At 51.0% G+C, this 26,532-nt stretch overlaps 11 protein-coding genes across 11 annotated transcripts; 7 read left to right on the top strand and 4 right to left on the bottom strand.

Moving 5' to 3' along the window:
• Positions 1-291: 291 nt before the first annotated feature.
• Positions 292-4,098, bottom strand: W97_01825 (DNA mismatch repair protein MSH6; the record flags this gene model as incomplete). The annotated part of the gene is made up of 3 exons (XM_007779728.1): positions 292-3,368; positions 3,440-3,614; positions 3,667-4,098. 3 exons carry the CDS (start codon positions 4,096-4,098, stop codon positions 292-294), a joined length of 3,684 nt encoding a protein of 1,227 aa, XP_007777918.1.
• A 1,286-nt stretch (positions 4,099-5,384) lies between these two features.
• On the top strand, positions 5,385-6,337 carry W97_01824 (uncharacterized protein; the record flags this gene model as incomplete). Its single annotated transcript, XM_007779727.1, has 2 exons — positions 5,385-5,475; positions 5,532-6,337. 2 exons carry the CDS (start codon positions 5,385-5,387, stop codon positions 6,335-6,337), a joined length of 897 nt encoding a protein of 298 aa, XP_007777917.1.
• Positions 6,338-6,356: 19 nt separating this feature from the next.
• W97_01823 (uncharacterized protein) lies at positions 6,357-7,618 on the bottom strand (the record flags this gene model as incomplete). Its single annotated transcript, XM_007779726.1, has 2 exons — positions 6,357-7,212; positions 7,263-7,618. The coding sequence occupies 2 exons, from the start codon at positions 7,616-7,618 to the stop codon at positions 6,357-6,359; spliced, it is 1,212 nt and encodes a 403-aa protein (XP_007777916.1).
• Positions 7,619-8,576: 958 nt separating this feature from the next.
• W97_01822 (uncharacterized protein) lies at positions 8,577-9,552 on the top strand (the record flags this gene model as incomplete). Its single annotated transcript, XM_007779725.1, has 2 exons — positions 8,577-9,475; positions 9,525-9,552. 2 exons carry the CDS (start codon positions 8,577-8,579, stop codon positions 9,550-9,552), a joined length of 927 nt encoding a protein of 308 aa, XP_007777915.1.
• Positions 9,553-10,789: 1,237 nt separating this feature from the next.
• On the top strand, positions 10,790-12,116 carry W97_01821 (uncharacterized protein; the record flags this gene model as incomplete). The annotated part of the gene is made up of 2 exons (XM_007779724.1): positions 10,790-10,941; positions 10,997-12,116. The coding sequence occupies 2 exons, from the start codon at positions 10,790-10,792 to the stop codon at positions 12,114-12,116; spliced, it is 1,272 nt and encodes a 423-aa protein (XP_007777914.1).
• Positions 12,117-13,593: 1,477 nt separating this feature from the next.
• On the top strand, positions 13,594-15,157 carry W97_01820 (uncharacterized protein; the record flags this gene model as incomplete). The annotated part of the gene is made up of 4 exons (XM_007779723.1): positions 13,594-13,740; positions 13,791-14,052; positions 14,102-14,293; positions 14,343-15,157. 4 exons carry the CDS (start codon positions 13,594-13,596, stop codon positions 15,155-15,157), a joined length of 1,416 nt encoding a protein of 471 aa, XP_007777913.1.
• A 988-nt stretch (positions 15,158-16,145) lies between these two features.
• W97_01819 (uncharacterized protein) lies at positions 16,146-17,483 on the bottom strand (the record flags this gene model as incomplete). Its single annotated transcript, XM_007779722.1, has 5 exons — positions 16,146-16,168; positions 16,223-16,312; positions 16,361-16,603; positions 16,654-17,134; positions 17,190-17,483. The coding sequence occupies 5 exons, from the start codon at positions 17,481-17,483 to the stop codon at positions 16,146-16,148; spliced, it is 1,131 nt and encodes a 376-aa protein (XP_007777912.1).
• Positions 17,484-18,297: 814 nt separating this feature from the next.
• On the top strand, positions 18,298-19,671 carry W97_01818 (uncharacterized protein; the record flags this gene model as incomplete). Its single annotated transcript, XM_007779721.1, has 2 exons — positions 18,298-18,507; positions 18,556-19,671. The coding sequence occupies 2 exons, from the start codon at positions 18,298-18,300 to the stop codon at positions 19,669-19,671; spliced, it is 1,326 nt and encodes a 441-aa protein (XP_007777911.1).
• A 2,385-nt stretch (positions 19,672-22,056) lies between these two features.
• W97_01817 (uncharacterized protein) lies at positions 22,057-23,859 on the top strand (the record flags this gene model as incomplete). Its single annotated transcript, XM_007779720.1, has 5 exons — positions 22,057-22,548; positions 22,600-22,873; positions 22,933-23,108; positions 23,165-23,351; positions 23,402-23,859. The coding sequence occupies 5 exons, from the start codon at positions 22,057-22,059 to the stop codon at positions 23,857-23,859; spliced, it is 1,587 nt and encodes a 528-aa protein (XP_007777910.1).
• Positions 23,860-24,634: 775 nt separating this feature from the next.
• Positions 24,635-25,627, top strand: W97_01816 (uncharacterized protein; the record flags this gene model as incomplete). The annotated part of the gene is made up of 1 exon (XM_007779719.1): positions 24,635-25,627. One exon carries the CDS (start codon positions 24,635-24,637, stop codon positions 25,625-25,627), a length of 993 nt encoding a protein of 330 aa, XP_007777909.1.
• Positions 25,628-25,975: 348 nt separating this feature from the next.
• Positions 25,976-26,371, bottom strand: W97_01815 (uncharacterized protein; the record flags this gene model as incomplete). Its single annotated transcript, XM_007779718.1, has 2 exons — positions 25,976-26,281; positions 26,366-26,371. The coding sequence occupies 2 exons, from the start codon at positions 26,369-26,371 to the stop codon at positions 25,976-25,978; spliced, it is 312 nt and encodes a 103-aa protein (XP_007777908.1).
• Positions 26,372-26,532: the final 161 nt, after the last annotated feature.

The raw sequence follows: 26,532 nt of genomic DNA, 5'->3' as shown, positions 1-26,532 counted from the left end.
AGACGTTCAGATTTCGCTTCATCATTTTCATACATGGATAAGTAAAGCGAACTGGCGGCGTTCCCATGACAAAACGGTAATATAGCCAGCGCGAGGCGACTGAGAATATGCATAAAACAGCAGGTGTGTGAAGCGACAGCAAACGCAAGGAGATGTATCAGGGCTAGAGGCGCGAAAGTGCCACTCACAAGCGACACGGCTAGCAGCCCAGGGAATCAGTTCAACGCTCACCTAAGCCAGCAGACAAATGTGGTCAACATCAGCCAATACAGCGAAACAAACTACCACACCTCAAAGCGCCTCAATCGCCTGCCTCAAGACCTCCAGCCCTCGCTCGCCGACCACCTCCTCGACCTCCTCTTTCAGAATCCACGCCACATCACTCTGCATACCCAGCGGGACATAACACGCCTGTCTCGCCTGCTCAAGACTATCTTTCAATCGACTCGTATGCTCCCACTCCCTCGCCGCCACTTCCGCGCACTCGATCACCTTTGCCGGGATCCCGCACATGGCCGCACAGTGCATGCCGAAACTCCCCTCCGCGACGCCGTCCTCGAGCTTATACAAAAACGTGACCTGCCTGTTCTCGTCGTCAACGTGGACCTGCATTCTCTTCGGCGCAATCTGCGGATGTCCGCTGAACTCGGTCGCGAGGGAGTGATAGTGCGTGGCGAAAAACCCGACGCAGCCGACGTGCGTGGCAATATGGTGCAGCGCCGCCTGGGCAACCGCAACACCATCATAAGATGAAGTCCCGCGGCCCAACTCGTCCAGGATCACTAGGGAGCGGGGCGTGGCTTCGGACAGGATCTTCTTTGTCTCTGACAGCTCGACGAAGAAGGTGGATTGGGCGGCGAAAATGTTGTCGTTGGCGCCGAGCCGGGACATGATACGGTCGATCGGTGTCATGGTCGCAGAGGTGCAGGGAAGGTAGCACCCGATTTGGGCCATGATGACTGCGATGCAGGTCATGCGGAGGATTGTCGACTTGCCCGCCGCGTTGGCGCCGGTGAGAAGGTCAATGTTGGGGGCGGAACCGCCAAGGGTGATGTCGTTGGGGATGAAGTCCGTCACGCTGGTGAGCATGCATGGGTGGCGGAGGTCAGTGAACTCCAGCACAGTCCGTTCATCATTAACAAAGATTGGTCGGCAGCTTGGCTCGCCGAGGGATGCTGAGGCTTTGGCTAAGCTGATGAGACAGTCCAGCTGGGCGACGATTTTTGTTGCGGCAAGCCATGTTGTGTAGTCTTCATCGAAGCGAGTATAGAATCTTCGGGCGACGTCCTTGACGATCTGGCCGTGCGTTTCCTGTGCTTCCTGCAGGGCACGGACAAGCTTGCGGAGTTCGGGACTGTAATATCGCTTCACCTTGGCCGTGGCGGACATCTGATCCCAGTGCTTCGGTACCTTTGAAACCTTCATAGGCACCTCGAGCTGGTATATCTCCTTGCCATTGTCACGATAGACGATTGCTGTGGAGCCAAGATCGCGTCGAACTTGCTTGAGAAGATCATCAAGATCCTTGAGACAGTTCTCGATCCGCTCTTGGCTCTCGTCAAAGTCTTCCTCGACACCAGGTTCAGGCACGAGTATGCCATCTGCATTAGCTTTCGTTCGGTCGAAGGCCTCTTTCCAGTGCTTCAGGGCGCCCGATAGGTCCGGCATAGACGAGATCAACTGTCCGATGACACCGTCGCCTTCGCCGAACTCCCCGAGGAGGCTCATGGTATACTCTATCTGCTCGAAGCCTTCAATCACCCTAACAAAATCCTGGGCTTTGCATCTTCCGGCGTGGACGCGAGAGATCAGCCTCTCCAAATCCGGAAGCTTGCTCAAAGAGGAGGTGAAGCGCTCAGTCACCGTACCATCAGCGTTCAGCGCATCTACAGCGTCAAGGCGAGCGTTGATTCTTGCAGCATCGGCAAGCGGGTGGCACACCCACTGTCGAAGCATGCGCTTGCCGAAAGGCGAGACACACCGATTTAGCATCGTGAACAGCGTGCCATCCGTACTGCCGTCGAAGCTGTTGGCGAAGATTTCGAGGTTGATGAGGCTCTGGCCGTCAAGCACCAGGCTCGTTGCCTTCCTGATTGGATCATACCAAGAGAAATTGCCAAGGCTGACAAGATCTCTGTCGATTTTGAGTGTCCGCAAGTACTGAACCAACGCGCCGAAGGCTGACATGACGAGCTCTTTCTCCCTTGCTTCGCGGAGGACGGTGGGCCAAGCTTCGGAGTTTTCCTCGTCTTGTGATACAAAGTAGGCGCTCGCATCGATCTCGCGGCAAGTTATGTCAGCAGGCCAGAACTCCTTGTTTGGCTTCAGATAGTTCCAGATCGTAGTTGGAGTGGTGTTGTTCTTGAGTATGCGCAGTGCTTTGGTTGAGATGCATGACTTCTCCAGTAACAGCTCTCTTGGCCGCGTCTGTGCCACAAACGTTTCGAACTTTGTCATGTCTACATCATCGACGAACTCGGCAAGATGGAACTGCGCGGTAGCGGTATCGACAAACGCTATGCCGAAGGCCGGTCGGTTGCCCATATCGATCTCCTTGATGGCGACGCAGAAGGTGGACATGTCGTCCTGCAGCATGCCGCCATCAACCAGTGTGCCTGCCGTGAGTACAGACGCCAGCTCTCTGCGTATGATCTTCTCTTCTTTCGCTGGCTTGCCCGGTTTCTTTCCATCCCTCTCCCGCATCTCTTTTGCCAGCGCCGACTCCATCTGGTCCACTCTAGCAATCTTGAAGCCTTTTGCCACAAACTGGTTCGCCCAATGATCCAGAGACGCCTCGGGTACGCCGACCATCCGCATGTTGACACGATCAGTAAGCTTGAGGTCGAAAAGCTGGTGCCCGATAGTGGCATCGTTCTCGTAGAGCTCGTAGAACTTGCCCTTCTTGAAGAAGACTATGGTGTCCCAGAATTTTTGCTTTATCTCCCAATACTGCTTCTCAAACGGCGAGAAGGCTTTCCATGCTAGCGGTGGAATGTAGATGGTGCGAGGGTCATAGTCAGGATGGTTGGGCGGGTTCCTGTCCGCATCGAGGATGTTGGCTAGCCACGGGTATCGCTGGTCGGGTTCCGTCATGTGAGCCTTCGGCTTCTTGTTCTTGTCGATGGCAGGTTTTTTGGCAGCTACGGGTGTTGGCTTGGGCTGAATGCGTTGCGGGTTCTCAGGGTCGTAGGTCCATTGTTGTGCTGTTGACACAGTAGGCATCTCGAAGTCATCATCTTCCGTCGGTGTGGGAGCTTTTGGAGGTTGTTGTGTAGGTTTCTTGCGCGACTGTGCCGAAGGCTGGCGCTTTCTCTTCTGTGGAAGTGGTGCTTCGTCAGAATCGTCAGGAGCTATAAAGTCATCGAAGTCTGAATTCAGTCAGCGCCTGCTTGGGCCACAAGTGCTGGGCTACCGCAATCCATGTTGACTTCACACATACCGTCTTCTACAAGAGCAGCTTGTGTGGCAGCATCAAGCCCAAACTCATCATCCGACTCTTCCAAGCTGACCTTCAACCTCTTCGACGCCCGGCCATTTCCAGTGTTGCCTGTGATCTGCCTAAACACTTCCTCGTCTTCTTCTTCCGATTCGGCGTAGCTGACCGCCTTCTTGGACTATGACAGTTATTATCGCGCACAACGAAGAGCATGGATGTAACCAGTTTACCTTCCGCGAGGGACTGCTGAGCAGAGCGCCACCTGCGAGTTCTACTTGCAAGGCTCCGTCAGCTTGTGCTCCTGGTGATGTGGTAGATGGCTGCAGACCATTCTCTTTGTTCGTACCTTTCCCGCCAATACTTTCGTTGTACGGTGGACTCGAGGAAGGTATCGGAGCATCGCTGGTCGGGACTGGTGTCAACGCTGTGCTTGAGGCCCTGGGCAGGCTCGATAGTTTTCTCGTCTGAACAGTTACTGGACTCTTGAAAGGAGCATTGGCGGGTGGCGAAGACTTGATAACGGGACTTGAGGCGCCATCGGTCTTCTGGAAGAAACCCAGAATGCTCTTCTGGCCTTTGCCGGACTGTGAAGCAGAGGGGGTCTTCTTAAAGGTGGCTGGCTTCGGTACAGCGATTTCATTACCCTCAATACCTCGAGCCATCGTTGCTTCACTGGTCTGGCCGTAGGCAGGTTGTATGTTCTGTCTGAAGAGAGGGTCGCGAACTGACGCGACTTTCTCATGACGCGTAAATTGGCTTGCGGAGGCGGAGTCCGGTTCATCCGAAGTGCTGCCGGTAGCATGGCATCTGCGGAGTTTCTGAGGCCCTTCTCCTCCGTCTCCTCCGCCTGTGAACTCGAAGCTGGGCGCTGTGTTGGTTCTGGTTAAATTGACTGTGTCATTGCTCTTTCTTTTGCTCGTGCGATCCTTCTGCCTTCTGTTGATGGCGGCGTCGGTATGGGCTCCCAGAGCTCCTAGCAGTCATTGGGATTGTTACGGCGGCCGGTGCGGCCATTAGTCCAGTCCGGTATCTCCTGATTGGGCCGTTTTACGAATTTCACTGGATATTCAACGAGCATTCCGCCCAAAAGTCAAAATTCCAGCTCTATATTTTCCTAGTCTTGGCTTCTTTAAGCTAGGTATAGAGTTATCAGCTTTGGTTCAGAGCCATATCGGGCTCCTTACAGCAGGGATAGAATAAAGAAGATTGTTAGCCGGAGAGAGAGCGTAGACCTATCCAAGCAGAGTGAGGCGTCAGATATACGGGTAGAGCTAGCTGGAAGCGTGAAGAAGGTAAACCGCTTGAGGAGCATTTCAGGAAGGTCGAAGTAAATATTTACTTCGACGGACGATGCAACTTGTAGAGCGAGATGGAAACACTAGCGTCTTAGAAGCTCATTTTGACTCCGTCTAAACGCTGGGGTGCCGTTTGCGCTAGCATCTCCCTCGTACCAGCGTCCTGAGAGTCCGTTTGGGCTCCTTCCCAAGTATAAACTTTCTACTAGTACTGGCCCTTTTACTCGTATCCCATCGCTTCACCGGCAGACATGGGAGCAAAAGTATTGCAACATGCCAAGAATCACCATAATCCACGTCATCGTCCACCACACAGTTTCAGAATATTGCTTACCGCTTAGCTAGAAACAGACACCGAGGCTCTATACTATGCATCAACCTTTCAGATAAATACACGTTGTTTAGCCTAGAAGTTGGAAGTAGAGCTTCAGCCGGCTGCACCTCGGCATATTGCGATATTTTTGCTCCCATGCCTGACAGCCGATATGGGACCGGAGATAAGAGCCCGGTTCACCATCCGAGTCCTCGCCCGCCCGCTTAAAAAGTCCTACCAGAGCATCGATACTCTCATCTGCCTCTTTGCATATTTGCCTCTCCCATAAAAGTACATCTTCTGAGCTCTGTGAGAGAACACCAGCAGCCAAGCCCCAATAATGTCGTCTCATACCGAGTCCGAGCATCCAACAGCACATCCGCCAGCTGCCAAACCACTCAAAAAATTACAGATCGCAATCCTCGGATGTGGTAAGCCTTATGCCGGCCGAGACTGTTTGAGCTGAGCTAAACCCCCCCTTTCACAGGCTTCATGGGAACAGCATTGCTCTCAGGGATTCTTCAAGCCACTGAAAAGTCCTCACACGATTTGAAGTTCTCCCTCAGTGTTCGTTCAGAGGCGTCGCTTGACCGACTGCAACAAGATTCACGGGTTGCTGGTCGTACGCAGTATGTCGGCACTAGCAATGTTGAGGCAGCCAGGTTGTCAGATGTTGTCTTGCTAGGCTTTCGGCCACATCAACTATCAGAAGTACTCAGCGAACCCGGTTTGGCCGAAGCACTCAAGGATAAACTGATAATATCACTTCTTGCTGGCGTTCCGACACGACAGATAAGCGCCAGTCTGGCTGATTCCGATCGTGTCGCACGCGTCATTCCCAGCATTGGCGCACAAATCAACGAATCCATGTCCATCATCGCTGCCGCTTCTCTGAACGCCGTTGATAAAGAGCTCGTCATCTGGCTATTCCAGCAGGTGGGCCGCACGCAAATCGTCTCTGAAGAGCTGATTGGAAGCTTTACGGCCGTGAGCGCTGCGTGTCATGCTCTGACGGTCGTCGCTGCCGATGCAATTGTTGATGGAAGTGTTGCGGAAGGCATATCCCGGCCAGAAGCACTAGAGCTGGCAGCGCAATGTCTTCGGAGTTCTGCCAGCATGTTGCAAGGCCATATGTCCATTGAGGGTCTCAAGGAGAGCATGTCTATCGCCAATGGTATCACCATAAATGCCATCTTGGAGCTTGACCGTGGGCGCGTAAGGCCGGGTATTTCTGACGCGGTGAGACACGCGGTTCGATATGCCAGGGGGATGTCTGGTGGAAACGATTCATAACATTCGTAACACTCATGACCTAGACCCTATCACGTCTTCTGCCTAGTGATGTAATCCTCCTCCAAAGCTCAGCTGCAATGACAGAAGTGCCTTCCTTCATCCTTCCTGTGGCCCCTTGATTTTCAACTGCTCTTCTCACCAGGTACTGCATGCACTCTCTAACAGAACCCCATGTCAAACATTTATACACGTGCGGCACATAAGTTTGACTGTCAGCAACCAGCTTGCCTTGGCTGTGCGGACCATCCTGTTGCTGTTGAGCCATCTCAATTATCTCGCAGCCAACGTCGTCCGCCATACCCTGTAGCTGGCCGAATTCGGGTGCCACTTTCAGTTGTCCCTTTGCTGAAAGGTCTTGTGCAAGTTTGATAGCCTTTCGAATGGTGTCTGTGTTGTGGCCCGCCAGGAAAAGCTTTACTTTAGGGAATTGATCCTGCGAGAACCCAGGAACTGTTCCCGAAAGCAGATCACGTACGATACCATTATAGGAGGCATCAGTCTCGGCTTTCGTGTCGTGAATCTTTTCCCGCACGTCGTTCCCAATATATGCACCTCGAACCAGCTTCACCGCCGGTGTCCAACCTTCCTGTTTGGCTAGCTGCAAGTGATGTTGGAGCTTATGGCGGGACTCCTTTAGGTAGGCCTGAATGGTGTTATAAACCAATGGTGCCGAACCGATATTATAACGCCTCATGATGTCATATGTCCATCTGTCAATGGTTGGCTGCACCCAGGATTGCTCGGCGTCAATCCAGATTCTGCACTTTTGGGCGATTGCTCGTTCGCAGATAGCATCCATAGCCTCCGAAAATGCTTGAGGTAGTGCTTGACCGCTCATCAAGTTTTCTGTGATCTCTTGACCGGCTCCGGTGTACCTATGCGAGATTAGTTCCGGACATCGGACACTGTCGGCTGAAATACTTACTTGATTGCAAGCCAATCACCCGGCTGCAACATGTCCAACGTCTTCAAGTTTCCATCCCTCCACTTCTTGATATCCTCGCTCTTCTGCGACACGGCCTCCCTGCCCAAGCCTACCAGACCTTTTTTCTTATTGATCTGCAGCTCTCGTCCATACGTAAGAATGACACCCGCGAAGCCAAGTTTCCTGATGCTAGCTGCTGTTCGATGCACTTCATCCTTGGTCGTCCCAGCACAAAATTGGTCGTAGATGAGCGGCTTCAAAACACCTCTTAGAACTGGGTTGTGATCAGGATCCAACAATGCCGACTTCGAATCAGCGATCGTTCTCATCACAGCCAATCCGGGCCTGAAGACCATTGGCGAAGTAAAAAATATGCTCAAGCACAGACTTCTGAAGAGGCTTAGAGTCGAGAGACGACTTAGTAACGTTGTCTGCCCGAGTGGCGGAATTGCAAGCATACGAGCTTTATCGGTCGGTACAGGAGGATGCGAATATGTAGACTGCCATCGTAGGGTTTCGTGTTGTCTCTTCAAAGCCCGTGGCAGACGTGACATGAAGAAACGTCTGAGCGTTAGTGGCGACATTCTTAGGATGCCTTCTGATCAGATCACAATTGTTCTAGAAGAGTCGCTCCGCGGTGCTTGTTGTTTCGTAGACCACCTCGTATGGACGAAAAGAAAAGGTCTAGTAGAAAGACTGCTTGCATACCACGGAGGCCGTGTTATCAACATCACAATGGGGTCTTCATACCTAAAGCGGATAGTCCTCGGCCCTGTAAAAGACCAGTATCAGTCTGGAGACTCATTACTTGCCTTGATAGCAGCTCGGATAGTGATCGGGAACCACGTAACTGCACCGAGTTCAATTTATTACTCATGGACCGATTCCCGCGCAACCCCGCACTTTACACTTTCCCTCAAACCCTCATGGCAAAGCAACAGCAGTTTGACCTGCCGATATGCGGCTCTTGCTGTTACACTGAATGGCTCAACTTTCAATTGGTTAGGCGGAGAAGCATGGGAGAGTGTCCGCTTGGGATGCCGTAGTGCAACTTTTCTAATCGGGTCTGTGACCGATGGTAACGTCGGGATCCTGCCGTTTGCCGTGATGTTCATGGCAACTGTGCATGAGAGATACAGAGACTCGAGCTGATTATTACCGGACTCTAACAATGCTGGCCTGCAGGCAAAGCTTATGCGTGATGACTGTTTACTGGCAGAAGTTAATAATCGAAACAATGTTGCATGAGTCAAACTTTCTACAAAATTTTCTTGTTCTGCTACCACAGTCATTAGTCTGCATAAGCAATATCAGATGTCCCAAACATACTTGCTGACGCCCGACAATGCTGCACTATCACGACATCCAGTTGCAGCCACAAACAAGGCGACAACAATATCAGGCAAGGATGCGTTAGCAGGCGCAGCCGGAGGTGTTGTTTCGGTGCTTCTCGGCCAGCCTTTCGACCTGATCAAAGTACGCCTCCAGACAAGCGACTCCGGCAATGTTTGGCAAGTCGTGAAGGGCATCTGGCTACACGAAGGTCCACTTGCCTTTTACAAAGGTGCAGCACTTCCGTTTCTGGGCGTTGGTGCTTCAGTGAGTATCCAATTTATGACCTTCCACAGCTTGCGTCAATACTTCGAAAGGCAACAGCACAGCCAGCGTGCCTCGACCGGACAAAACTACCTTTCTGGAGGGGCAGCAGGCATTGCCAACAGCATCATTTCTGGACCTGTCGAACACATCAGGACAAGGTTACAACTTCAGCCTCATGGTGTCGCGAGGCTGTATTCGGGACCATCCGACTGTGTCAGACAGATCTTCGCAAAAGCTGGAGTCGCAGGGATCTTCAAGGCGTATCCGACCACTGTTCTACGAGAGTTTCAGGCCTACGGTTTTTATTTTGCAGCTTTTGAAGCAAGTCTAGGCTCGATTGCTAGCTTGAAGGGCAAAGAGCGGAAGGACATAGCCGTCTGGGAAACAATACCATGCGGTGCTTTGGCCGGGATAGCGTTCTGGATAGGCAGCTATCCTATCGATGCGGTCAAGACCAGGTTGCAAAGCGATGGTTTTGGTGCTGATGCTAGGTATCGAACTACCTGGGCTGTGGTGAAGGAGATATGGCAATACGGCGGTTTTCGAGGCTTCTGGCGTGGTCTGGCCCCAACACTTGTGAGGACGTCATTATCGTCAGCAGGGTGCTTTGCTGTGTAAGTGTTGCGTGAGTTGCGAAATTCTATCGCTAATGAAAATCTACAGGATTGAGCACTTGAGAAAACTGATGTGAGTGTCGGTTACTCGATGCTGCACAGGCTGTCCTTTGCAACATTAGGCGCTTTTGGTGTGGTGTTTACACGAGCTCGAAAGAAGTGCCAGCGTGTGGAGGGTTCTGGCCAATGCATGTGCTCAGCCCTAAGTTGAAACTTTCAGCCAAAGACTGGTCGAGATAGCTCAATAGAATTCAGTAGATGTTTCCCGCTTTCTGCGCCTAGCTGGGAACTTCTTGGGTACCCTGCGGAAGACTCCGAAGGCAAGAGGCCTGGCTTACATCGCACTTTGTTGCCAAGAATGCGACGTCGGAAGTGAGCCCGAAGCTGCACGGTTTCCGACCATCTTTATCACAACATCCCAAGTGCGCACGGAGACCGCCTTCACCAGTGACTCGGATCTCGATCCGATCCTCGTCCAGTCTTTTTTTGAAGAGACGATTGTTTTGCGGGGTCAAGACGTGAAGTATGGCAATTCTCAACCTCTGGTGGAGTCCGGGTCGGACACCGCACCTTGTCATAACCAGAGACGCCGACCTTTGCAAAGAGGCTTCTGTGGGCCTCGGATGCTTTATAGCCTAAGAACAAGTCGACTTGTCTGAGATCTCGCCCTCACGATCCAACATTGCAGCAGCAGCGGCACAACTTTGATCCATAATTTTACCTGATCAGCTTCAAGTACTTTAAAATCTTGTTTGGTCTCCAGATTCTTATCCAGCATGCAAGGACGAGCCGTCCGATCAGCGGGCACATTACCTCGCCAAGCACGGCGCTGCTTAGAACGGCAATATCCATCTTCGACGGCATCAACGAAACGATTTCTAGCCACTGCAGGAAGTTACCATACCCCAAAGCCTTTCAATGAGCCCAATGTAAGAGATCCAATGCTTTGAGGAGCTGTGGGCAGCTCGGCTGACACTTCTTGAGCTTCATTATGCACCATCGTCACCAGAGCGTGAACACTTGGTATCGGCACTGAGAAAATTGAAAACCCAAATTCCAGTTCAGGTGCCTACCGTGGTCGATGGTGCTGATGTTGCCAACACGTCGAATGAAACGGAACTGAAGACATATATGCCACACGAAGCTTCGTCGGTCTTTGCAAAATATGTCCCAGCAACAGAGAGTGAGGTTTCTGCCGCGATAGAAGCAGCCTTAAAAGCAAAGAAATCATGGCAAGAGACTCCGTTTGTCGATAGAGCAGCAATCTTCCTTCGAGCTGCAGAATTGGTGTCGGGAAAGTATAGATTCGAGATAATGGCTGCGACTATGCTTGGTCAGGGCAAGAATGCATGGCAAGCAGAGATTGACGCGGCTGCGGAACTGGCAGACTTCTACCGCTTCAACGTTTCTTATGCAGAGGAAATCTATTCTCGACAGCCAACCTTGAATGAGAAGGGCCAGTCCGGGTGAGCACTACGATAAGGCTTCTAGGAAAGTCAACTTGCTAACACTCAAGTATAGGAAAACCGACTGGCGGCCACTAGAAGGTTTTGTCTATGCCGTCTCACCATTCAACTTCACCGCCATTGGCGGGAACTTGATATCAGGTCCGGCTCTTTTAGGCAACGTTGTTCTATGGAAACCTTCTCCATCGAACATCTACGCTAGCTACCTCGTCTACAAGATCCTGCGCGAGGCTGGCCTTCCGCCTAATGTCATACAATTCATTAATGGCGATGCAGAACTTGTCACCAAGGTAGCTCTTGAGCATCGAGAATTGTCTGCCATCAACTTTACGGGATCTTCAGATGTTTTCCGCAGCCTATATGGCAAGATCGCAGATGGCGTGAAAGCCAAGAAGTATCGCGACTTTCCGCGACTGGTTGCTGAAACCTCAGGGAAGAACTTCCATCTCATCCATCAATCCGCGGATATCAGCAACGCGGTGAAGCATACGATACGAGCATCCTTCGAGTATTCTGGCCAGAAGTGTTCCGCCTGCTCCCGCATTTACATTCCCGAAAGCCGTGCGAAGGAGTTCTTTTCAGAAATGAAGCAAGAGCTTAGTCAGGTGAAGATGGGACATCCGGAAGATTTTCAGAGTTTCCTCGGTCCAGTCATCAACCAAGCTGCCTTTGACAAGATCACTAGCGCCATGGAGAAGGCTAACAAGGATAACCACCTTCGGTTGGTCGTTGGTGGCGGTTACAACTCAAGCGAGGGGTATTTCATTGAGCCTACGATTTACACTTCCGACACTCTGGACCACCCTCTTTTCGATTACGAGCTCTTTGGTCCAGTTCTCGTGGCCTATGTCTATCCTGACGCCGAGTTTGACTCTCTGCTTGGCGCCATCGATAAACAAGGAGGCAATTTTGCCCTTACTGGATCAATCTTCGCAAATGATCAAGCAGCAATTCGCAAGGCCGAGAATGAGCTGCGCTACGCTGCTGGCAACTTCTATACCAATTGCAAGACAACCGGTGCAGTGATCGGTCAGCAGTCCTTCGGAGGCGCGAGAAGCAGCGGCACAAACGACAAAGCTGGCAGTGCAAATATGCTGATGCGTTTCACTGCGCCTCGGACCTTGAAGGAGGAGTATCATTCGCTGAACAATGTACTGTATCCTAGCAATGCATGAATCATTGGGAGAGTCTTAGATTGAACATTGTGGCTTGTCCATGCTGGAGTTGAGATTGCAAGGATCTGCTCAGAAAAATCTGCACTACATTGTTATGGCATATATAGAACTAGAGCTATGTAAAGGGAGAGCTTTCTGCACAGGTTGAGTTATCCTTCGTCGCCGCTGCTCAAGTTTGCCATGCGCCTGCGTTTGATTTGTATCGAGTGTTCTAGGAGATGGTTTCACCAATGGTTATTACACAGCACACGCCTGAACTTCGAAAGATGCTTCGTTGACATGGACTAATGGGTTTTCTGCATAGTACTATGCAAACCAACCAATTTGTGCCTGGCCTCATCTGTGACCAATTTATCATTAGCTAAAGCTTGCAGAGGGTCGCCAAAGACTTTTAGCCCAACACCAATCGAGGATGTAAACGCTCTTGACAGATTTCTTCAACCATCTGGACGGTTAACGATAGCTGCCTCAAGCTAGTGTGAACGCTCATCCACCACTGACAAACCTCTCAGAGCATTTTCAGCCTGCTTGAGGAAGGCACTAATCTCGTCCGTGAATAGATTGATGGGTATACATATCGTGGACGACGGAATCACTGGCCACGACGGAATCACTGGCCACGACACAATTGCTCATTGCTTCTGATGACGATTTGTATCAGAAGCCATGCCGGCATCTAGAGGCTCTACGCCCGCCGATTAGGCATGCAGGCCCCTAAAGTAGGGCTTAAACCCCCTAGCGATAGGCATCTAGACCCTAGAGGAACTGGCACGTCCAGGTACGCGATCGTAACGGCTTGGACTTGTCTCTAATAGTAGCCCAACCATGCACCCATACTGGGTTTCCTTCAGTCTGAAGGATTAAATTGAAAAGAATTTGCATAGATGCATTCCAGCTTATTGTGAATGACGAAGCCATTACGAGATGTTAAGTGGAAAGGTGAAAATCCCGTGAGGCTGCGGACCGATATCGCTTTGTATGTTTTGAGTTGATTTGCCTGTGTACCGAATGTGCATATCGCCAGGATCTAGCATATCAGGTGTACCCTATGATTGGGTACCACAGACTGCCGCAAAATAGCCACGATACTTTTTGATTGATTCGGAATAGCGGCTTGAGGCATTTCATGCCCGGCTCAAGGCAAGATCAGCACGCCGCGCCCACTTCTCTGACGTCACATTGCAGCCTCAAAGTAGCTTCCCCCGCAGAAACGGATTGCATTGCACTACGGATGAAGTCCCGAGCACGCTATACCCCAGACACGGGAAAAGCTTTGATCGTGGGCTCCGCTCTTAGCCGTGCCGCTCCACCACCACGTCCGCAGGACGGACGTGGTGGTGGAGCGGCACGGCTAGCATAATAATCAAGGTCATCCGTGCAACAGCCGGCTAACTTGATAGCTTGCGCACCTTGATGGAAGCTCTTTGACCATTACCAGCAACTGTCTTTTCGATCACACCATCAATTCCCTCCAAACATGAGCAAAGAAAAAGTTGAGCAGCTGGACCATCGATCCTACAGTGTCGACGAGAGTGGGCGCCGTCTGTCTGTGACTGGGCGACGTGTTTCTGTTGTCGATGATGTCTTTGGAGAGATCGTTGAAGGTGGCCCAAATTACCGCAATGTTGGTATACCGCAGAATACGATCTCGCAGAAGCTGACAATCTTCACTAGGTCGGTTGGATGGGAACTGTTGCCCTCATGATGAAGACCCAGATTGGTCTCGGTGTCCTCTCGATTCCAGCCGTTCTCGACACTCTCGGGATGATTCCAGGCGTCATTTGCTTGCTAGCGATTGCTGTGATCACAACATGGTCGGACTACATGGTCGGTATATTCAAGCTTCGACATCGCTCCGTCTACGGCATCGACGATGCTGGTCAATTGATGTTCGGTCGTGTTGGACGCGAAACACTCGGGGTTGCATTCATCCTTTGTGAGTTTACCCGTATTGCGGATAGTGGCTCTCCCGCTGAATTGCACAGACTGGATTTTCGTCGCTGGCGCTGGCATGCTTGGCACCTCAATTGGTCTGAATGCTGTCTCGACGCATGGAGCATGTACTGCAATCTTCGTTGCTGTTGCTGCGATTATAGGATTCGGCCTCTCTAGCATTCAGACACTTGGTAAAATAACCTGGCTCGCGTGGCTAGGATTGACGTGTATCTTGACCGCAAGTAAGTTATTAATTCGTGGCTACATCTGATAGGGACTGACTGTTCACAGTTTTCACTGTCACTATTGCTGTCGGCATACAAGACCGCCCTGCTGCCGCGCCTCCAGAAGGTGTCTTTGTGTCAGATTACAAGCTCACCAACAACCCATCGTTCACTCAAGCCATCTCCGCTTGTTCTTCATTGGTCTTCGCATACGCCGGCACACCTGCCTTCTTTTCGATCATTTCTGAAATGCGAGATCCTCGACACTACACACGATCCCTCATCATTTGCCAGAGTGGTGTCACGATTACGTACACCGTAATCGGCGTTGTGGTCTACTACTATTGCGGTTCGTTTGTAGCCTCACCTGCTCTCGGATCAGCGGGTGTCCTCATCAAGAAGATCTGCTATGGGTTTGCTCTTCCGGGGCTCCTTGTCACAACGACTCTCGTCATCCACTTGCCAGCCAAGTACATCTTCGTGCGCCTTTTGCGTGGTACCCATCACCTTAGTGAGAACACCTTTAGACATTGGGCAACCTGGCTGGGCTGCACAGGCGGAATTGCGATCATTGCTTATGTGATTGCAAGCGCCATTCCTGTCTTCGGTGGTCTTGTCTCCCTCGTCGGTGCTTTGCTCGGTACGCTCATGTCGTTCCAGCCGATGGGCTGCATGTGGTTGTACGACAACTGGAGCACATTCAAGGCCGAACGAACAACCAAGTTAACGCTGATGGTTTGCTGGGCTGTTTTTGTGGTCGTGTCAGGGACTTTCTTGATGATCGGCGGCACCTATGGGTCTATCGTTGGCATCATGGATTCGTACAAAGCTTCTGGAGGCTCGGCGGCATGGTCCTGTGCTGATAACTCGAACTCAGTGTGAGGTCATTTGAGAAAGCGACGGAACTGGTGGCAAGGATATATTGGAGGCACATTCGCTCAATAGTGGTCTGGTCGCACTAGCACAAAATGCGCGAACTTATGACCTATGTATTGTTACACATAGCTGTAAGCTCGTCCACAAGTGTCCTTGAAAGTTGCCTCCATCTGTCAATGCACCCTCGTTAGCAGTGTTGTCAATCGATAGCTCGTGAATCGGTAACTATTTATACTAGATTGGACCGATACTGGATCTTCGATAGCGGCAGTACTACGGCTAGCCGTCTGGATGATATCCGGAGTTGCCATACCGCGGTTAGCGTGGTCGGTAAGGCTGATGAGGCTCAGATAAGGTTGGTAGGGCTAGAGTCAACACCAGGGCGCTATCTAGCTATATGTAGTTTAGGGGGGTTTTGTAAGAGCCTCGCAGGCTACTATATCGCCCGGCTGGGCAAGTCACCGAGATGCCGGCGGTACTGGATCGTTTATTCCAAAAGCGTAACAAATATATACTCCGTACACTGTAGCTACTTATTGACAACACTGCTAGTATTCCTACTCTTAATCCCTTTGGTAAACAACGTGAAAACATTAGTGTCTGAGTTCGAGAGCCCGGCCGGTTCAATTTTCGAGACGGCGCCGATTATAAACACATGGACCTTCAACAACAAGCACTGTTTGTGTCCTTGGAGGCTGTCACGACTCACGACTGTCATATGGCGACTATCATTCCGCTCGCCGACCCCTGGGTCGGACGAAAATAGGCTTACTTGGAGGCAGGAGACCAATTGGAGGCTCGCGTAACCACCATCTTCTCGCAATCTAATATCCTTTGACAAACAGCGACAGTGCTTTGCATCTCTGCAGCTTACAGCATGGAAGTGACATGCGACTCGGCATCCACACCCTCTGTCACTTGGAGTGACTTTGCAATTGCTCTAGCTACGTACGCGACATTCGACGTATTCAATCCCGCTATTGATATCCGTGAGTTATCTGCCATGTAGATGTGGTGCTGCTCTAGATAGCTGTCAGCAGCCGTCAATAGCGCAGCCGGAGGTATGCATACCTCTTAGCTTGATGACGATTTCAAGTGGCAAACCGAGAAAGCTGAACATGCCTGACTGTTTGATAATGTGGGTCCAATCACCCGGAGCATCTGTCCACATTAGATGGGTGCCGGACTCAGCAGATATGTTGCACAAACCGTTGACAAGAAGCTGCTCGTATAGTGCTTGTCTCATCTCTTTGATACGGGAGCACATCGTAACCATGTCATCATTCCATATATTCCTGAGTTTGTCATCGTTCAAAATCGTGCCTGCAATCTTCGCGCCATACGCTGGCGGATTTGAAACTACCGAGCGCTGCAACCTTTCTAACACTGACTCAGTGTTCACTGCAAAATCGGCATTCCGTGTCACAAGGAAACTGCATCCGACTCTCTCGCCTGTTCCATAGCATCAGCAAGTAGCTCTGCTACACAGCGTTCGGACCTACCATAGAGACCCATATTCTTTGCAAACGACACGCACACAGCAGCCTCCATGTCGAGCTCATTCACGAAGAGGCGAATTGCGTATGCGTCATCGTCAATATTGCCTGAATTGAACCCCAGGTAGGCTGCATCAAATAGTGGAAACAGTTGCCGTTGCTTCATCGTTTCCCCGATCTCGCGCCACTGCTCTTTTGTTGGGTCACACCCTGTTGGATTGTGGGCACAAGCATGAAGAACAACGATTGATTTTGGCTCCGCGCTCTGCAGCATGGTTCTATATGAATCGAAATCAAGGCTCTTTCTTTCAAAATCGTAGTATGGGAATGAGCGGCATTTGAAGCCCAGTGAACCGAAGACAAGATGATGATTCGACCATGTTGGTTCTGGGATCCAGATCGTCGGTTTCAGCGAGCTGCAAGTCTTGATAAGTGACGCAGCTAAGTGAAGGCTGCCTGTACCGGAAAGGGCTTGAGAGCTGGCAATCTGGAGTTATGGTTAGCGGAGAACCGTTACCATCAAAGCTCTGTGAACATCATACACGAGAAGATACAGAATCGAAGGCTGGCTGGCCGATGACCATCCTGCAAGCAGCATGCCTGAATTCTGGAAGGCCTAGGATGGGAAGGTACTCGTGGACTAGCTTGCGGTTCTGGACACGTCTGCGAGCCTCTGCGACCGCGGGTAGAATCCACGGCTGGCCTGCATCATCTTGATATGTGCCTTGACCCAAATTGACTTTGATCGGGGAGCTGTCGCTCTTATACTGTGCTGTTAAAGCGAAGATGGCATCTTTGGGAATTCTTGGTGTCGATGAGAAGAAGGACTCTGCCATATTGACTAGTGGAGTGGGTCGCATGGAAGCAGCTCGATGGCAGGCAAATATGGAACAGCGGTGCGAATAATGGGCGATGCGCTCACCCTCTGCACTTTGGACGAGCAGAGACCTATGCGCACGTCAAAGCACATGAAAAGCTGGTCGCGGCTCTTGTGGTCAGGAAGCCCAACTCGCAATTGCCGTTCAGTCAGCGGGAACCGAGGTAGCTTTACGGGAAGTTGTCCCGACGATGACCAAGGAGTTTCATATCGCGGCAGAGCACAAAATGTGCGCTGCGTTGGTCCGCCTTACAAACTTCAAGGGACATCGAAATACGATATCCGATGGGGATAGGGCGATAATGCAAGACTCGGAGATGCGAGAGGTGACTTAGAAGCGTGGTGGCCGACGGGACGTTCCGACTTCTCGCGGATGTTCATCCGATAAGATTTCGTGCCAGTGTTCTACTTGAGCTTGGCGTATCACGCTACAGCACGCTAGAGCGCGCTACGGCGGACCTCCGACGCCACTCAGTCCGTGACCATAGTCGGGACACGATCGACCTTGCTGCCTCTCGCAAACAACTATCCGGCATTCTAAATTCTCTCGGATGGCACAGTAAGAACAATTCAATGTGGTTCCGCTGCAACGCCATACCCGTGTCCGACAATCGGGTGACATCCATATCGCAATGCGGGGGTCTGATTTCAGGTTTCAAACGCGGCATTTAGTCCCTGGCATATAGGTTGGCATCCATATGTGATGGCAAGAGCGCCCCCGAACGTTCGCATAACAGCCATCTATCGTTCCTTCTGCTCTTGAGCTGTCAACGATGACGACCGACAAGACTGCCCCTGTCGCAATTCTCGGGAGTGGTGCATGGGGATTGTCAGTGGCTCTGCATTTGAAGAACGCTGGGTACAACGATATCACGGTTTTCGACAGAGCATCAGAGATACCTTCACCATATTCTGCTGGGTACGATCTGAATAAAATTGTTCGTCCGGAATATGAAGACCCGTTCTATAGAGATCTAGCTTTGGTAATCGGATCAGCATCATCCGACCGCCTGTGCTAACAACTTATGCAGGAGGCTATCAAAGGCTGGAAGACACCTTTGTTCGGTCCATACTTTCACAAAACTGGATATGTGGTGGCAACGTCTGGCCGTGCGCCTCAGAAAGCGGTCACACATCTCCACGAAGCTCTAGCATCCATAAAAAATCACCCGGTTTTCAAGCCATTCGTCTCACCATTAAATGATGCGCAAAGCTTCAAAGAGCTCTTCTGGCAATTTCGCGGCCCTGTTACTGGATTCAAGGGCTACTTCAATCGCTATGCAGGGTACGCGCATTCTTCAAATGCTATGAAAGGCATCCATCAACATCTTGCTGGTCGAGGTGTCAGGTTCGTCCTTGGAGCAGAAGAGGGTCGAGTGACCGACCTTCTCTATTCAGGACAAGGTGCATCTCGCCGATGTACAGGAATCAGAGTAGCGAGTGGCACTATCCATGAAGCAAAATTGGTCATCTCGTGCCTGGGAGCCTATCAGGCAGAAATTCTGCCCGCAGCCGCCAGTTTCAACGTTGCTAAGTCATGGTCTGTAGCGCACGTGCAGCTCACTGAAGCGGAATGCGACCTCTTGAGAGGCATACCAGTACTTAATGTAAGAGACCTGGGCTTCTTCTTCGAACCGGATCCTGCCACAAAGTTGTTCAAACTCTGCCCGCTAGGTGCGGGATATGTGAACACCAACGAGAAGACTGGCATCTCCCTGCCTCCTCTCAATGCTTTGCCGGTTCCTCAAAACTGGATACCCGCTGAAGACGTGGTGAAGTTGAGGACACTGCTCCGAGAGACGCTGCCGTGGCTGGCTGAGCGACCTCTTATCGATCAAAAGATGTGCTGGTTCGCTGACACGGCAGATTCGGAGTTCTGCATCGATTTCGTGCCAGATACAGATCGCTCCGTGGTACTGTTGTCGGGAGACTCTGGACATGGATTCAAGATGATGCCGATTGTTGGATCTTGGGTGCTCGATCTACTCAATGATGGTCGACAAAAGTTGCCCAGGTGGCAATGGCGACAGACTGATCGAAAGAGCAGCAAGGATTGGGGCGATGCGGTATCTTGGAGAATCGGAACGACAAAGGAGATCCGTGAAGTGGTCGAGGAACGCGATCGCATGGTGAAAGCTCGACTGTAAGATGGATGAAATGATGGACAAAATTGATTGCACGCCTCAAAGCGTCATAGTAGACAGCTTAATCGTCAATAAGTGAAGACACCTGCAATGTAGACATGAGATTTATGCAGAGCAGCTTTTCTGCTGTGCACGAAGCAGCGTTCCAGGATCGTAATGACCAGTAGATGGCTTCTGAGGATCATCGGTCTCGATCAGGCGGAGGTCGTATGCTGTCGGAGCTACAGTAACTATGTCTGGAGACCACCTTTGGTTACTTGGCCGAGGTCACATCAGTGATACCAACTTAGGGGTATGAGCGAATTGCTGGAGTTTAAGATTTACGACGTTATCCTCCGCATGTCGTTATCATAATACTACCAGAGGGATAATATCTAAAACACTGAACGGACCCACGCTCTACTTTTTGCACCTCCCCTAGAACAATTCTCCTTCATCTCCGTCTGTGGCTTGCTGCCTCTACCATACCACATAGGTCAAGAAGCGCCTCCACTTTGGTTGCTCATGATATGAATCCAGCTGAGTGGGTTCCTCATTGCTCAGCTTGCAGTGATCAGTCACCAAATCTGCCGTCTTAACATTGCGCCACGGCGTTGTGAAAACAACCTTGTACGCCAATGGGAAGGAAACAACGATGAAGATGCCCAGCATGTACTCGAAGAGATTCTCAGCAGTGAAGCCAAGGTCGCCGATGGTTTTGATGCCAGCAGCTAAGCAACCAGCTAGAATCAGAGTCGAGATAGTGAATAGCCAGACAGGCGCAAGTGGCCATTTCGTGGATTCCCAAGCGTGTGTCTCCTTGAGCAAGAGATCATTCTGTGCCTTCAAGAATTTATGGAAACGGCAGCTCGTAAAGGCAATGATGATCCAGTTGAAGAAATAGCAGGAGCTTGTGATGCTGACGAGCCAGTTCAGGGCGATAACACCACCAGCTATTAATGCTAGGAGTCATATAGGCTCTGTGAAGGGATATCACTTACAAGTCAGCTGAATGTATGTGAGAAATGTGGCAGCCACTATGGTAATGCCGAGCGATCCTCGTGGTCGGCCTTTGCTATCGACTTCGCTTCGTAATAACAGGGCCTTCGTGTTCTTCCTTGCTGCCTGCAAAAAGTCTAGTCTAGACTATCATCAATCGAGCATCCATGTGGCAGAACTTCGGATAACTGTGTGCTCGGCAATCATAAATCTTGATAAATTGTCACCACTCGAAGCTGATGGGTCGCTTTTGCTAATGATCAAGCTACGGCGTTACGGCTGCAAGGTCGGGATCGAAGCCGAAATGCAACGAAATCTGGCACGCTCACGACTTGGCTTATTGAGGATGCCGATGTCTCATCATGTATGACAGCGAAAAGGTCGAACAGCAGCAAGAGATACGCTGCAAGTTCCTGAGATATGCAAGCGATCGACGATGATACATGATTTCAGGCGGCCTGATACGGTTCGGCAAGATAATAGAGAGAGTTTGACCGAATCTTCGATGTTGGCTTTTGCCTTCATACCCTTCCGGGAAGGTGCCGCATTTTGACTCGGATACCCCGCCTGACCGCTTTACCCTTTGACACCTCACTCCGAGATCGTAAGAAAAGCAACCACTTTTGATGCCGCAGCTGTGGCTTACTGCGTTCGGACCTAATATAAGCAGCATCCGGTTCTGTTAATTTCGGCTGCATGATGCCGTCGCAGGATACCGACCGTCGACAAGATGGAATCCGCAAGCGTGTTCCGAGCGCGTATGTTGACTCTCTGGGCCAGCTGAGCCGAACAGCGACTAACCCCGTTATCACCGCAGATGTTATCGCTGTCGCCAGCAGAAGATCCGATGCTCCGGCCGGATGCCTTGCGAGCAATGCACAAAGAGGAATCTCCGCTGCAGCTTTGAAGACAGATCGCAGAAGATCCTTGTATCTAAGGAGTAAGGCTTCCAAGGCCGACTCTGAACCGGGGCGCTAATGGTGCAGATTCCTCTGCGAATTGGAGAAGCGGGCAGACGAGAGCGCAGCTCGGAATACTGTCACAGCGCAGCCACACCATAGCGGTAGTGGAGGCTTTGAACCCACTGAGGATCTCGATGGCGGAGGCGACAATCTCAGAGTGACTGCTGGTCGCTCGGCTGCGATGCGAGAGAACGCCGTTGATGACATTGGCGCAGCTGAGCTGTCGTCCCCTAGACGGGAAGGGTTGGCGGCACCTGTCAACGAAAGTGCCCCGACTGTTTCGTTCGCTGATCGCAGATCTGCTTCGGACTCCGGTCGCGCAACACCATCAGCAAAACTATCAAATCCATTCTCGAGTCATATACCACGATATGTGGCTGACAGTGCTGGCCGAAAATGGTATCTTGGCACTTCATCCAACTGGGCGTTCAACCGTCGAGTATTGAGCATGGCCCACGAACAGCTCACGGATCAGCCTGCGCCGGCACAAAGCACCATATTCGACGGCACGATGTACGATCTAGGTTGGGATGGACAACGAGATGTTGCTGCTCCAGACAACCTCGTGCTTCCATCGGTCGACTATGCTATCTATCTGATCAATGCTGTCAAGTTTCACTGTGGCCAGATGTTTCACATGTTTGACGAGGCGACTTTTATGCCTCAGTTTACCGACTTTCATGGAGCTAACCCTGACCTCACAAAGTCTAGGGGGCTTTGGTTTGTTCATTTTCTTATAATTCTCGCCTTTGGAAAGGTGTTCGTAGCTCGCAGAAACGATGGTCGAACACCGCTAGGTGGGGAGTATTTTGTGCATGCTATGAAGCTTATGCCCGACATCACTTTTCTCTACACGCAGCCAGTTCAAGCTGTGGAGGTGCTTTGCTGCAAAGCCCTCTACCTCCACTGCTTAGACTTCAGATCTGCAGCGCACAATGTGGTAAGGCGTCCTTGTTTCTTCTTTGAAATGGACAATTAAGGAAGTTCACAGATTGGTCAAGCTTTGCGGATAGCGCTAGAGGAGGGAATGCACACGAACATGCAAGCCCAAGGTTTAGATGAGGAATATATCCAACGCTGTCGCAATGCTTGGTGGACGGTATACATTCTCGACAGGCAGATGTCATCCACCATGGGCGTTCCGCTCGCCATTCGAGACGAAGATATCAGTGCACCTCTTCCAACGTTCTCTGGTTCACCTCAGAAGGGTCTTGCTCTCGAGCTTAATGTCAAACTCTCAAGGATAATTTCACAAATACTGAACAGTAAGCCCAAGCATTCTGCGATTTGTTTTTAGAAGGCTAATCTCCCAACCTTTCATTAGCTGTTTATGGCATGGAAGGGCGATTGTATAGGAAGTTCATTTCCAGCACGAACGCTGCACTTAAGGCAATTGCTGGCGTGACCGATCAGCTCAATAGATCATTTGACCTCCCTTCTAATGGTTCTGCCGCCGGCATCTCTCGTGTTTCCGCTCACTTGCAGCTTCTGCATCATCAGGTATGTCCGGACGAGACTTGCTCCATATTTTTTAGTGAACGTTCGGTTGACTCAAGCAGTGCGTCGTCCTTGCCACCAGACCACTTCTGTTCAGTTTGTTTAAGAAAGGACTTGACAAGCCTGGGGATGTCCACAGTTTGGTGACTTCGCCAGGAAGTGTGCGAACTTTGCTGCAAATGTGCATCGAGTCCTCCCAGCACATCATAGCTGTGCTTGAAAAATTGAAAGAGCAAAACTTACTCGGTACGTTAGTAAACCTCATTCACCACCCCAAGAAAATTAACTTTCTGCAGAAAGCTTCCTACCTTTTGACTCAGAAGCAGTGTTCGCTGCTAGTATGGCCCTACTACTCGCGCCATACGTGAACCGCGAGTTGCTTGCAACTCAGTTTCCATGGTTAGGAATGGCATATTCAATATTAGATGAGCTTACGATACAGGGACACATCCAAGCCGCTGCGCGCAAGACAGAACTGCAACAGCTACAGCAAGTGCTTATTCAATTGCCTACACGAGAAGTGAACGCCTTAGAGCATCGGCATGAAGGTGAGGCTGGGCAGCACGAAGACCTATCGATGGCAAACCTGGGTGGATCCGAAGGCATCGATATGTCTAACTCTGATTTCGTCGATGATGCAATCTGGCGGACTGCATTCACTGCTGATCAACTGATGGCAGTCGCAAATACTCTTGATCTCGATGGAATCGAATGGATGACTACTGGATCAGAGACAGAGATGTATTCAATTTGATCGATATGAAATAAATATCGGATTATTCCTAGATCCGGGTTCATTCGACCTACTTGAGCAATGAATATGCTAATCCTTGATATATACCTCTTAATCGGGGTGAGTAAACCTGGATCAAGAAGTATACGATATTGATTTCATGTTATTTGTACTGAATACACCTCTGCCGGTATGGTCATTCCAGTCGGTTGGCACCAAAACAGCTCAGTGGCCTGCCCCTAGAGCAAGGTATTGCAACTGCAAGCATCTCAGTATCCGCAAGCAAAGTGGTAAAACAGCAAACGTGAAAGACTAGCCGAACAGCTGGACCCAAGGAGTGCGGATATGGGATATGACTTGGGGTATGAGTCTGGGTATGGCGTGGATACGATCTCAAATATGACGAGTAACGATGGCCGAATACTCTGGCATAAGCTCCACAGCCTTGCAATCTTCGGTAGCTGCATGATAGAACGCCCAAAGCATATACAGCGCTTTCGAGAAATGGAGGCCATGCTCTATTTGCAATTTAACAGCATTTGCCGAAGACCGTAGCCGGTTGTGGCGCAGTGGCCGTGATCCATTCCGATCGGGTTTGATCCGAGCGAGGCTGCGGCCAATACTCGTACTATCTGTCTGTGCTCGGCGACCATCGGATCACAAGGAGAGTTCACCGATGCTGAGCACCGGCATGACACGTGATTGCTTCTCCGCTCGCAAGGTATATACGTGTAAAGGACCATGTCAAGAACCGAAGTCATGCTCATCCTGTTCACGTCATCAGAAACGCAGAAAAATGTCAGCCTCGTCTTCGATTCCAGAACGCCATTCCTATCTTGTGCCGGACCCCGGCATCTATGTTCCAGCAATCACATTCTTCGATCCTGCAACAGACAGGCTCTGTCCCACGGAGCAATCGAAGTATTACAGATACCTTTCTACCACTGGTCTGAAAGGGCTTGTCATTCTTGGAACAAATGCAGAAACATTCCTACTCACTCACGATGAACGCAGATCACTTCTGCAACTCGCACGGCGTTCAGTTGGTCCCGACTTTCCCATCATCGCTGGAGTTGGTGGCCATTCAACAGCGCAAGTCCTTGAGTATATTGATGTTGCACACAAGGCGAGTGCCAACTTCGCATTGGTGCTGCCCTGCGCATATTTTGGCAAGCAGACGACGCCAGAAGTAGTCAAAGCCTTCTTCTCGCAAGTTGCAGATGTGTCACCACTACCGATCATCATCTACAACTTCCCAGCCGTATGCAACGGGCTGGATCTCGACTCGGAAATCATCTCAGAGATAGCACAACACCCAAAGGTCGTGGGAGTGAAGCTGACATGCGGATCTGTCGCGAAGATCACCAGGCTTACTGCCACTTTTCCAGTGAGCAGATTTGCTGTTTTTGGTGGCCAATCGGACTTTTTGATTGGTGGACTTGCTGCTGGAAGTGCAGGCTGCATTGCTGCATTCGGGAACATCTTCCCACGCCTGATCGTGAGAATCTTTGATCTTTGGTCTCAAGGCAAATACGACGAGGCAAAAAGGCTGCAGAGCATTGCTGCACTTGCGGAAAGCCCAACGAAGGCAGGGATCGCAAACACGAAGTATGCAAGTGCGGAGTTCTCAGCTCCAAGAGCGGGCATCGAAAATGCGGTGCAACTGTTGAAACCACGGCGGCCTTACTTGGAGCCGACAGAGACCGCGAAAGCAAAGATCCGGAGTGCGATGAAGCAAGCGAATGAGTGCGAGGTTGCGATCTCGAATAAAGGTGCGAGCCGCCTGTGAATGGAGTAGGTGGTTGTCATACATATGCTTATGGCGGACTCTAGATTGCATGGAATGAGATAGGTGCATACAGCAGAAAGCATACCTTTTAGTGCTCCAGACTCTCTACTCCATAAGCTCCAAGTTGTTCCTCGCACTCTCCTCGAATGTGCGATACCCATCCTGTCCCACAACTTCCTCAATAACTCCACGCCTCTCTCGTTGTCCACAGTGCTCCGGTCTCTCTGCTGCCCCTTTGTATCCTCTGTCGTCGTCGCCTGCGGCCTCAACCGCCTGATGAGCGCCAGTACATCGTTCCAGTTGAATGGATGCGCAAACCGAAGCATCCTTCCTCCACTGACCGTCTTATCAGCCAAACACGCAATTTGGATCTTCGTCATCTTCCACATTAATCATCCACTGTGCTAGAAACCCCATGTCCGGATTGCCCTGGTACACGTTGGTGATGCCCTGACCCGAGGGACCAGGCGGCACGCCCGGTAATACCCTTCCTGCATTGTAATTCGGCAGCACGGAGTTGAAGCCAAAGCCAGGTTTTTGATCGCGAACGAACGTCCACACAGCGCGTTCCTCCTCCGTCTTCGCGGCGGCATACACAATTTGGCCGAAGCGTGGGTCATCGTCGCATTTGTCCGCCGCGTGGTCGATGCGCTCCTGATTTCACATCTGCTTGTCAATGTGATCTCGTGTCTCGGGTTTCGGCATCGTGGCGGCCGTTGAGCTGCTCGTCAGCACAACGCGCATGACACTTGGCGCTCGGGCTGCTGCCTCCACGACGGACAGCGTCGCCCGCTTAACCGAGGGATCGCCTTTGCAGGATCGTTGTTGAAGGAAATGTTGCTTCTGTCATGGATGATCCCGTGGACGTCCTTGATGGCACCGTCGAACGCCGAGGGCGCCGCAAC

The sequence above is a fragment of the Coniosporium apollinis genome (assembly GCF_000281105.1).
Source record: "Coniosporium apollinis CBS 100218 chromosome Unknown supercont1.6, whole genome shotgun sequence".
NCBI lineage: Eukaryota > Fungi > Ascomycota > Dothideomycetes > Coniosporium > Coniosporium apollinis.
This window is presented reverse-complemented; position numbering and strand designations above follow the sequence as displayed.